This window comes from Ursus maritimus, unplaced genomic scaffold (assembly GCF_017311325.1).
Source record: "Ursus maritimus isolate PB19 unplaced genomic scaffold, ASM1731132v1 scaffold_16, whole genome shotgun sequence".
NCBI lineage: Eukaryota > Metazoa > Chordata > Mammalia > Carnivora > Ursidae > Ursus > Ursus maritimus.
This window is the reverse complement of record NW_024424008.1, coordinates 62,452,321-62,464,085: the sequence shown is the minus strand read 5'-3', so window position 1 is coordinate 62,464,085 and position 11,765 is coordinate 62,452,321. Positions and strand designations below refer to the sequence as shown.

Here is an 11,765-nt window from a genome sequence, read left to right as displayed (position 1 = left end):
GAGAGGAGGGTCAAAACCTGCCCCTTCCCCTATGTGATGCATATGCCATGGGAAGCACATCCTGTCTTCCCGCATACTTGCATCGTGAATTTGCCCAACCTAGAGACAGAACATCTGAGAACGCGGTTATTACGAGAAGTATAATCACTTCAAACAGCATAGGATAGTGACAAAAAGCTTTTCCCTATGTAAACCTAAGGATGAACTATGACCTCAGCCCTCACTTAGAGCTAAAGCTTGGAAGTCTGAGAGACAGCGCACTGTCATTAACGCAGACTGTCCAGATGGAGGTGAGACAGGACGGCACTCCTTTTTTTTTAAAATATTTTTTTATTATATTATGTTAGTCACTGTACAGTACAGTACATCCCTGGTTTCTGATGTGCAGTTTGATGACGGCAGTCCTACGGCTGCGTCTCAGGATTGCCACGAGATGAAAACAAAACACTGAAGTAGCCGGGTCCTCAGAAACCCCCCCCAGAGCTCTTTAGAAGAATTTTTTCTTTTTATTCTTTCTGGTAGTCAATCATCATTTATTTCTGCAGTTGAACCAGCTGTTGGTTTTCAGGAGAGTCAAAATTTGCTTCGTTTTAGGATCAAATTTGTACTGCCTTTTTCCATGAAAGAAATAGAAAAATCCTAGAAATAAAGTGAAAGATAATGATCATATTAGACAAATAGACAGTGATTTTACATGTGAATTCTTGAAAAAAAATACACATTTTCACACATGCGATTTGCTTTCACGTCTAAGGAACAGCCCACGTGTTATTTCTATGGCAGAAAAACGAAGAAACTGGACGGGCTTTACCTCCCTCTTGGAAGACAGCATCAACTTGTTTGCCAATTCCAGGAAACCCGTGAGCTATCTCTTTGGGAAAACCTGTATCCATAGACCGTGTGTTTTCATCATACCTGGTAAAAAAAATAATTGTTAGAAAAATCAGAATATGAGTAATATAATAACAATCAGTAGCACTCAGTATTAAGCCTTAACTCACTGTTTTGAGTGGTTTGAGTGCACGGATTCATTTAACCTTCAGTGTCAGTCTGAGAGGTGGGGCTACCTTTATTTGCATGTTGTAGGAAACCAACAATTGTTTTGTTTTTTTTTTAAAGATTTTATTTATTTATTCGGCAGAGATAGAGACAGCCAGCGAGAGAGGGAATACAAGCAGGGGGAGTGGGAGAGGAAGAAGCAGGCTCCCAGCAGAAGAGCCCGATGTGGGGCTCGATCCCATAACGCCGGGATCACGCCCTGAGCCGAAGGCAGACGCTTAAGCGCTGTGCCACCCAGGCGCCCCTCCAACAACTGTTTTAAACAGTTGAGCGGGCACATCACCAACATGAAAATAATAGGAGTGTTTAACTGGAAAGGGTCCCAGTTCAACAGGGTTATGGGAGACTGGAACCCACGAGACCATTCCTAGAGTGGCATCAACTCTAAAAATCTGATTCAAATTTTATCTCGGACTCCACTGTCTACCCTATCAAGGAGAAATACTGTGGGAAAGAAGGTTCCTTTAATCTCTGTTTTAAATTCCATCCTACAAGTCCCTTGCCTTCCAAGGACAGACATGGTGTGATGATACCAGGTAGGGACACGGACGGCTAGTCTGGCTGCGTCTGTTCATCATGGGAGGAGGGAGGTTCAGCACAGTTTGAGAATAATTTTATAGATTTTATTTATTTATTTGAGAGAGAGAGTACAAGCAGGGGCAGGGAGAAGCAGGCTCTCCGCTGAGCAGGGAGCCCGACGCAGGGCTCAATCCCAGGACCCTGGGATCCTGACCTGAGCTGAAGGCAGACGCTTCACCAACTGAGCCCCACAGATGCCCCAAGAATAATTTTAAAAGGCAACCCCCCTTCCACTGAGTGACCTGACTCTGACTTCCAAGGGTCTGTCGTTACCTCCAATACTCATTGGCAACAAAGAAGTACGTCTTCCCAGTTTCATCCTCGTGAACAGCGGCATTGATGGTCTTCACACTCTGCGGGAAGCCCAAGGAGTGGTAGATGTCCTTGGGGTAGCCTCGCACCATCTGATCCCCATTGAAGGCCCAGTATTTACTACCTGTCAACCAAAAAATGGACCATGAAAACTTTGCCTGGGACTCTGGAGGACAGTCAGCAGGCTTCCCTCCAGACTTGCGCTCACGAGAGGCTCATGGAGAGTTTTTTTTTTTTTTAAAGATTTTATTTATTTATGTGACAGAGAGAGAGACAGCCAGCGAGAGAGGGAACACAGCAGGGGAGTGGGAGAGGAAGAAGCAGGCTCCCAGCAGAGGAGCCTGATGTGGGACTCGATCCCGGAACGCCGGGATCACGCCCTGAGTTGAAGGCAGACGCTTAACGACTGCGCTACCCAGGCGCCCCCGCATGGAGAGTTTTATTTCCCAGTGAGGTGCCCCTGAGATGGGCATCTCTCCGGTGTGGGGTGGACCCCTTCCCCAGCAGTGCAGGGCGTGTGTGGGACCACGCGTGGTCGGGCAGCCGGGCCACACTCTCTCCTGTGGCTTTAGCGTGTCTCCCCGGATGGCACCTCTCAGCTCTTGGCTGGGCTGGGTCCTGACAGAGAATAGTGTATGTGCTCACTGAGTTCTTCCAGAATGTGAATTTGTCCTTCCATGTCGCGGGGTATCTGCAGAACCATGTGCCAGCACCCCGCAGAACGGCGGTGTGAGACTTCCCATGTGCACAAATCCTCCTGATTTCCACCGCGTGAGCGTCAGATCTGCTTCAAGCTTCTTCACTTAAACGGCCCCCTTAAGTTTCAGCCAAAGAACCTGATGAGAGCGTCACTCGTAGAAACATTGACCAAAAAACCCCAGAAGCTTTACCTTTAAAAAAGAAGACTTCATCTCTGTCAACAACGCTGTAAGCCGCGTCCACCCCTCTGGACAGCGATTCCCAGAAGTCAGCAATGACATCGAGATCCACTGTTTTGTGGGAGGGACTTGTGCGCAGGAAGAACCTGGTTTAAAAGAAAGGGCGCGATCCAGCATTTCTTCTCCCCGGACACGAGTCTCACGCGCACAGAGGGGCCGCGTCCGACCCGCCAGGCCCTTCCCTGCAGGAGGACTCATCTCCCAGAAACCGTCCTTGGACGCAGACAGGAGATGGAGGCTAACGGAGCTGTTAGAGGCCGCTCCGACCGACGGGGTAACGACGGCTCACACTTCCACATGGGCTGACGGAGTGTCTCCAAGACCACAGACACCAAATGCAAGCGCACGGCAAGCCACCAGCCTTGGGAAGGACCAGAGGCCATTCGCGCGGGGCGGGGTCCTCCTTGTCAGCCCTTCAGCAGGCGCTGTCCATGCATGCATCCCACCGCCAAAGTCGCCTGCAGCTTCGGCGCTCAGGCCCGAGAAATACCTCCCAGCCCCTGAGCTCGCCGGCCTCAGGAGCATGCCCCCCTCCTTCCTGGGCTCCAGGCTACACCACCCTAGGCGCGGTGTAGACCTCTGATCTGAGCAGCCGCGTTCAGAAGAACCTATTCTAACTCACTGACGTGTTTCTCACCCTAGACATGAGACGTGGAAGGAATTAGAAGACCATTTCTTGCTGCATTTCTGACAAGCCTGTGGTCTTCAACAAGGGGAATTCTGTCTGTCTGCCCAACGCCCCATGTTTGTATGTGTGTTACTAGTAGAGTGGGGGCTTTACAATGCCTTTCACTCCATGAAGTTTCAGGTGACTGAATGACTTATCTGTGATAAAAAGTTTTTTATTCTTTTTTTTTAAAGTAATTTCTACACCCAATGTGGGGCTTGAACTCGTGACCCTGAGATTGGGAGTCACATGCTCTCCCAGCTGAGCCAGCCAGGCACCCCTTAGCTGTGATAAAAATTTTTGAAGAGTAAACCATTTCATGTAAATGCAGTATTATTAAAATTACATATTAAAAGTATATTACTAAAGAAACATATAGAACATTCAACAAAATATCAGAACCCCTTAAAAACATAAGTCAGGGTTCATGGTAATTTCTTTTTTTTTTTACCTTTTTTTTTAAAAAAGATTTTATTTATTTATTTGACGCAGAGAGAGAGAGAACACAAGCAGGGGGAGCAGCAGAGGGAGAGGGAGGGGCAGTCTCCCCGCTGAGCAGGGAGCCCGACATGGGGCTTGATCCCAGGACCCTGAGATCATGACCTGAGCTGAAGGCATATGCTTCACCAACTGAGCCAACCAGGTGCCCCTGTTTTTACCTGTTTTTAAAGAAGAATAATTCTCCACGAATTGTGGTTACAGCATCAAATGTTAACTTGCTGTCACAGGCTCGTGGTACTTGCGGTTCTCCTGGCTGGATGGGATTTTTGGAAGGTCCTAAAACATAAATAAATGTTCTGAACTGTTGGCGTATTATGTTAACACAAAAGCACTTAGAATGAAGGCTCTTTCTTAAAGGATGTCACTAATAGCTGTTTATTTGAACTCCACATACAGACCTCCGATCGCTGGTCCAAGGTGCTTTTCTTTGTGCTCACCATAGAGGGCCTGGATGGCACTGAGACAGCAGGACGTCCCTGTAGCTATTGTAGCTGGGGAACATCAAGGAACCAATGTCGTTATCATGCCCGAGTCCAAGGGAATGGCCCACCTCATGGGCTGCGACGTAGTACAAGTTGAAATCTAAAAAACAGCAACAAAACGTGTTTGCAGTTCCTGGAAGGCATTTCCTAGCATCCCGAGAAGGAAATGGAAGTCTCCAAACCACAACAGCATTACTGTTGGCTTTGTGCAAATTTGGTGTGTTTTTGGTGGTGTCTTTCTACGTGGGGTGTCTGTGTGTGTGCGTATAATCAAAGAAAGGAGAGGGCTTTAATAATTTGAGGTAGGCTAAAGTCCGAATTTCTGAGATTGGGCTAGTATAATTCTTGGATGAAGTCAGCCAACACAGAAAATCCCATTGATCAATAAATATCAAAAAATAAGGTAGAAATTGTTATACTCTAGAGGAATAATAGTATTCTATTAACATTTATTATGTTTTCCTGCCCATAAATACTATATTGTGCCCGGTTTGAAAATTTAGATAATGTAGGAAAGTACCAAGAAAAATTTCCCAAAATCACTTTACCAAAATAACCATTTAAAAATTTTGGTATAGGATTGTATATACGACAATGTGGTTTAAACATCCCATTTTCTGAGTAACATATTTTGTTGGTAAAAATTACTTGCAGAAATAATATTCCCTTACATTTTTAAATAAAAGGACACAATAGAGTTACCATTACCTTTCCAGGAAATTATAATTTTAATCAAAGCTTATGTTTATTAAAGTACTTAAGGCTAATCACAAACTTGGCTCACTTTACTGAAGGCATTCTCTTAGATACAAACGTTGACCCATGAAAGGGAAAAATAGGAAAAATTGGTGGACTCACTTCTGAAATCACTGGTCCATCTTTTTTCTTCATCGAAATGAACATCTCCTCCAATGCCTCTTCCTGGTAGGAATGCATGAGCGAGAGTGTTTGCAGGTCTGCCGAAGGGGTAGCTGTCCCCGTGATCTGTGAGGAACAGCGAGGCAAAGGCAAATAAATTCCCGTTTCTATCCAGCTTCCCCTCTCCCGGAGGGGAGGACAGTGACAAGGAGCCCAAAGGCATTCTTCATCTATGACGCTTCCCTTCTTTGGCCTGTAACACCAACGGCCCGTTAGGAACACTCCTTCCTCAGCACAGGGGAGCAGGTCTGGGATCGGGGGGAGGTGACGTTCAGTAGGGTTTCAGGTGACAAGAAGAGCTTACCTCCCCAGACAAAGGATATCATGATGTCTGCTTGACCCTCAAAGATCTTGGTGAAGGTCAGGGGCGAGACGTTACTCCAGAGTCGAAAGGCTTTCTCCATGGCACTGTCCACGTCTGCTCTTGGCAAATCTGGCGTGTAGTTTTCAATCCTTAAAATGGAATAAAACAGAGACGTAAGGACCCATTGCTTACAGCTCTGATGGGAAATAGAGCCCTCGCTCCGGTGCTCGGTCTGCTTACCTGTAGGTCAGGTGTGTGTGCTCCCATCGGGGGGTCCTATCAGTGAGGACGTACTGAGCCACGTCGGGCACCCCACATCGGGGCTGCTTCATCACATTCAGGGTGTCAGCATCTATCTTCCCGGTCACCTTCAGCCCAAAGAATTCCTGCATCTGCTTCAGCTTCTCAGTCACCAAGCTGCTGTTCGTCTGCCTTCCGGATTTGCTGGTTCCCATCTTCAGGTCGTAGAACTTCTGCAGGTAGTTCTGATAAAGAGAAAAACACAAGACACGGGATGTGACATCTTTCTTATCCCCCTGAGAATCTTCAGGATGTCACTGCCGTGACAGCGGATTCTTTTGTCTTGAAGATTTAGTGCAAAGAGGAAAAAAACCTGTCTGCAAATGCAGTGGCTCCACAGGCTTGCTGTTGGTGTGGTGGTGAACTCTAGCTCTCCTGGGAGGTCAGTGTGAAGGTCGTCAGGGCTCGCTCTCTCTGGGTCCCTCTATCTCTGTCTTCTAAAGGGAAGTCTATGGGGGGGGGTAAGTAGGTTTTGTTTTGGTTATGTTCTAGTTACCCTAGAATGAATCCCACACTTGCTTGAGCTTTTACCCTTGACTTTGGGAAAATGAGAATGTAACGCTGGTGCGTTGGCGGCGTGTGAAAGCCGGCATCTACCTGCACCGTCCGCACATCCTGGTCCTGTGCTCCCGGGGTGGCTGCCGGGAAGCCGAGGGACCCCACGCCGCAGAGCAGCAGCAGCGGCACAAGAAGGCTGGGCATGCTGGCCTTCATTGTCCTTCTCTGCCCACGGCGTCCAGTGCCTCCCTACCCCTGCCGCAGGTTTCGGGTGCGGGCTCTGCTTTATGTAGGGTCCCGGCAACCCCAGAAATACAAAGGCTATCTGATTCACCTCCGACAAGAGGAGTCACACCCCCTTTTGTGCAATGTGTGGTCTCAACTTTCAAAAATTGTGACATAAAGTAGATAATCTTTAATCTTTTCTTGTCTTTCCAACCTTACGATTGTGATGAAACAGGACATCCACAGAGAGACACACCTCATCCCACACAGTTGTGTTCTCGTATTCGTTCTGTGCTACCTTCGGGAAGACCCTTGCTGTCTACACTCTCATGTACAACCTACAGGGCAGTCCATGGGTTTCGCTGCTTGATTCCGCCGGTCCTGCCCTGCTCCCGGGTGAGGGAAGACTGGCTGTCAGACTGTCTTCTGCTCCTTCCCTTCTACCTTCCACGACTGGCTCTACGGAACGCTGGCTTCTCCATTTGCAAAGCATTTCTTCCTTCTTTTTCTTTCTTTCTTTCTTTCTTTCTTTCTTTCTTTCTTTCTTTCTTTCTTTCTTTCTCTTTCTTTCTTTCTTTCTTTTTCTTTCAGATTTTATTTATTTATTTGAAAGAGAGTGAGGGGGTGGGGAACAGAGGGAGAGGGACAAGAAGACTGCACTCTGGGTGCGGAGCCCAACACAGGGCTCGATCCCAGGATCCTGAGATCATGACCTGAGCTGAAACCAAAAGTCGGCTGCTTAACTGACCGAGCCCCCTACATGCCCCTCCTCCTGCTTTTTTAACCTTCTTGATAGAATTTGTTTTTATAGCAATCATGTACTGTCTAAGTCACAGATCAGCTTGAAGTGACGTTGTTGATGAGAAAGCGGCCTGGTCCGCAGGACAGTGGTTATAATTCATCACTCAGTTTCAATCCTGCTTTGTCGTGCTCCCGGGACACGGAGGGATCGCTGTGCGGAGGTCCCAGGTAGGGTCGTGTCCGAAAGTCCCGCGGCTGAGGCTACTCCGGGCCGACTGAACACATTTAATGCGTGGGACTGGACCATTATTTATTCTTCCACATCCCGTTTCTCCGTTCCACGGAGCTTTCACAGTGTCTCTATGCCTCAGCCACTAGGTGAGCAAAGGAGAAACGGGTCAGTCAATGTTTGTGCCGTAAGACATTGGTACAAAGTGCCACAGTTGCAGAGAAGATGGAGACACTCGTCTCCCTGGAGGCCCCAGACGCCCTCTGCGTCCTGACCTCCGTTAACCTTCATTCCCCCTCATGGCTGTTTGCCAGATCTCCGTACCCCACTTTGATCTTGTTTTTCTTCTTTTATGTTGCAATCCCTTCAAGCACGTAACCTCCTTCTAAACACAGATATCCACGGACACATGATTCGTTCTCTCTGCTCACACAAACGTCTTCGGGGCCTCCACGGGTCTAGACTGATGGCTTCTCCCTTCTCATAGACTGCCTTCCCCAACACCACGAACTCGACGGCCAACGTAGACGGGACATTCATGGTGGGTTCCGCTCCTTCGTCTTTGGCGGGTGTCTTTCTTCTTTCCTTCTGAGGCACTTTGATTTCACCGTGTTCCCTGGGCTTTATAAATCTCTGCTCTCCAAGCAGTGACCCTGACATTCCCTTGAGCCCTGTCAATTTCAAGCTCCGCACGGGCCAGTCCTGGAGGGAACCTGGCTAAGTCAATGTAGAGGAAAACTAAAGTAACTAGACCCTTGTTATCTCTTGGTGTCTCATCACCCTGGTCTGCGCTCGGCAAGAATCCCGCCAAGTTGGTACAAACTGGGACCAAAATCTCCCCTGAACCTTGCTTCCTGTAGCATTTTCCATCCACCGACCCCCGCCCTGCTCCTTGGCGACACACGGCCACCGTCCACGCTGCATTCAGAAGTGAGCCTCGTGCCAGACCTGGTCCCTTCCCTCTGCTGCCACAGCTCCAGTAACACAGATCTTAGCGCTTGAGCCACCGTCCAGCTCTGGTTTTCCTGAACGGGGGAGTGGTGCCAGGCAGTGGCGCCCAGGTCCCCAGAGTGGGCTCCCATGCAAGCCCCGCGGTTCCACGGGAAGCGCTGATGACGTCGGGCTGCGCGCCCCTGTAACTCCGCTCTGTTGCTGGGAGAGGGTCCCTCCCCGCTCAGCGGCACCGTGGCTCCAAGGACAGAGACCCACTGGACTGTGACTCCCACCGAGTCTCCCTCACTCTCTCGTCTCAGCGTGAACCCCGGGCCTCCTTCCTCCCTCTGTGGTCTCGCGCCGCCCGGGACTGCTCCTGCACGCTCCCCTGAGACCAGAAGGCTCTGCACCCCTCCGGGGCCGCCACTCGAGGACGCGGAGGCCAGACCTGGAGTCACACTTCCCCTTCACGCTACTGCTCCCTCTTCCCTTCATCACACCTTTTTTTTTTTGCCAGGAGAGTTTATAGTCACCGCTGCCACCGCCGGGCTGCCGCTTAGGGCAGGATCCGTGAGGGCTGAGCGAAGGCAGGAACACACGAAAGTGACGGTTGTTTCAGGTTCAGTCTGCAGAAAGACTTGACTGCCTGATTAGATTCGGTTTATTTTACTCTCTTTGGGGTGAATAATTACTTCAAACATCCTAGAGAGAGCAGGAGTGGGTGTTGAGGGCATGTTTCCCGGGCAACGCCCGTACGGACTGGTAGGCCCCGCCAAGGTTGTTTCCTTTCAGCTCGGACCCCACACTTGGTTGGTTTGCATGCCGGGAACGTCTCCTCTCCGGTGGGAGTCGTGACATGACCAGGAAGATGTTCCGCGTTCCGGCACATCGGTCGCAGAGAGGGCGGCCCTGGTCGAGCCAACCTGCTCTCAAGCGCAGCTCTTCCCGCGGGAGCCTGAACCTCCATGTTGCCGTGCGGGCAGTGGGGACCAGCGAGAACCTGGCTCCCTCCCCCCGACCCCCTGCACGGCTCCCTCGCCCCTCCACCCCTCCACACTGGGTTTGCGATGTGTGAGGCTGCTCAGGACAGATCTTAGTCATGCTGCAATCCAGACGATGACTTGCCTGCTTGTGTGTCTCTGAAGTGTGTTTATCTCCTGACTTTACACCCTTTTTCTGTGAATCGGGTTCAGATTATGAAACCGATTAAGTTCTGTTTTGCTGAATTTGCCTCTGCTTTGGACGAAGAGGAATTTTCACATGATGCAAAACCTACATGAGTCTTAGGCATTGTATTTTTATTTTTCTAGGTTACTCATGCCTCAGTCCTCGTTTATTATAAAGCCAACTAGTTTGACCTGTTGCTTTTCTTCAATTAATCCACAGTTGGTCAGCTCTTTTCTTCAATTAGTCAACCTGTGGAACCGTGGGGTGTGCATGGGAGCCCACTCTGGGGACCCAAGTGCCACTGCCTGGCACCACTCCTTCTCCAATTAGTCAACTATAAACTCTTCTTGAGAGAAAAAAAAAAAGGTGTGATGAAGGGAACAAAGAGCAGTAGCGTGAAGGGGAAGTGTGATCCCAGAAAGTTTCTGTTAGGATGAAAGGGGACAGGAATGAGACAGGGAAGAAAGAGAAGAAAGTCCACTAAAAAGAGATTGATTGATTTTTCTTCAATTAGTTGACTTTAGGAGGAAAAGAACAAAATTTAGCATCTGTAAGGCTTCACCCCTTTTATAAAATGAGTTTAGATTTTGCAACAATCCTATGGAGCATTGGATAGATGAGGAAACTAGCTTCTCACAGGAATTAGGGGGCGTGCCTGAGATTTTGCCCAGACACCATGTAGTGGTGGAGGGTCTGGGACTCAGGTCTCTGGGTCCCAAAACAGGCAACCAAGCTCTAAGAACGAATCAGGGAACAGTGCAGACATCTTGGCTTTTGAGTGAATTGTGGAGGAAAGATAGATGGATGGATAGATAGATTATTAAATATGGTTTTATCAGCTTACGTACCTACCAGTGGGGCTTGGCTGGTCGATCTCCCCGTGGAGACTGGTTCCTTTGCTGGAGAATAGGCATAATAAGAATAATAGTATCTCCCAGAAGTGTTTTTTGGGAGAATGAAGTGGAACCAGGTGTGCTTGTCACATTGAAATCCATGGCTCAGTGAGAGCTGATTCCTTCTAGAATTGAAAGAGCTCTGCTAGAAAATAACTTAATGAAACACTCTCACATGACGGAAGGGAGAACAGATCTGGAAATGCTAAGTTGTTTTCTTGAAAGAAAACAGCTGGGAAGTGATTGAGGGGCGGGTGAGATCATTCAAAGTAGATTTCAACTTCTTAAAGGAAATGGGACTCTTAAATTGTTTCTGCGACAAGACAAAACAAAAAATATTTTTAGCCGAATCCACATTCTAAACTATACTTTGAATCATGTCCTCTATAATTCAGGAGCCTTGCCCAAGAAAGAGCCATGTGGTCAGGTGTTCCTGCTGGTGCTCATGACTACCGTGAGCCGAATACAGTTCTGAGCGTAATTGCTACCCTGGCACGTTCGTGAGAGAGATAAACTGCCCCAAGTCATGTATCTTGCATAATCAAACTTGTGGTTTCACCAATGACAGTGCTACACCACCTCTTTAATCTCGTTAGGAAAGCTTACCAATACATTTACAAATCAGCTTCAGATATAACCGATCTATCACTTATCAAGTCCATGTTCCAGGGAGGACTCTTCCCCAAATAGCTGTGTTTCCTGTACGAATCCTTAAGTATCAATGTGGCAGATTAGCAAAAGCATTGCTGCCCCCCTCACCACCCCCAGCCTTGGAGAGATCAGGGCCATGTCCCCAGCCCCAGTCATCGTCTGGGTACAATCAGAGCCTGAGCGAGACAGGGGAGCTGTAAGTAGTCAACCCACCGAAACATGACGGATTGTCCATTTAAGCCCTTAGGTTTTAGAGAGTTTTTTGTCATGTAGCAATAAATAACAGAAAATCTCCCTTGATTACATCTTTCAGAGGCCCGGTCATTCCTTCCCCTGCACACGTGCTAAAATAACGTGTGTCTCCAGGG

The 11,765-nt window shown here is 48.5% G+C and overlaps 1 protein-coding gene across 1 annotated transcript; it reads right to left on the bottom strand.

Annotated features, from left to right (window-relative positions):
* Positions 1-322: 322 nt before the first annotated feature.
* LOC103662455 (interstitial collagenase-like) lies at positions 323-6,762 on the bottom strand. The gene is given in 11 exon segments (XM_008690147.2): positions 323-639; positions 812-915; positions 1,912-2,074; positions 2,841-2,974; positions 4,215-4,332; positions 4,494-4,513; positions 4,515-4,638; positions 5,397-5,522; positions 5,761-5,909; positions 6,001-6,245; positions 6,658-6,762. Coding segments are annotated over 11 exon segments (1,398 nt in total). The 3' UTR covers positions 323-529.
* Positions 6,763-11,765: the final 5,003 nt, after the last annotated feature.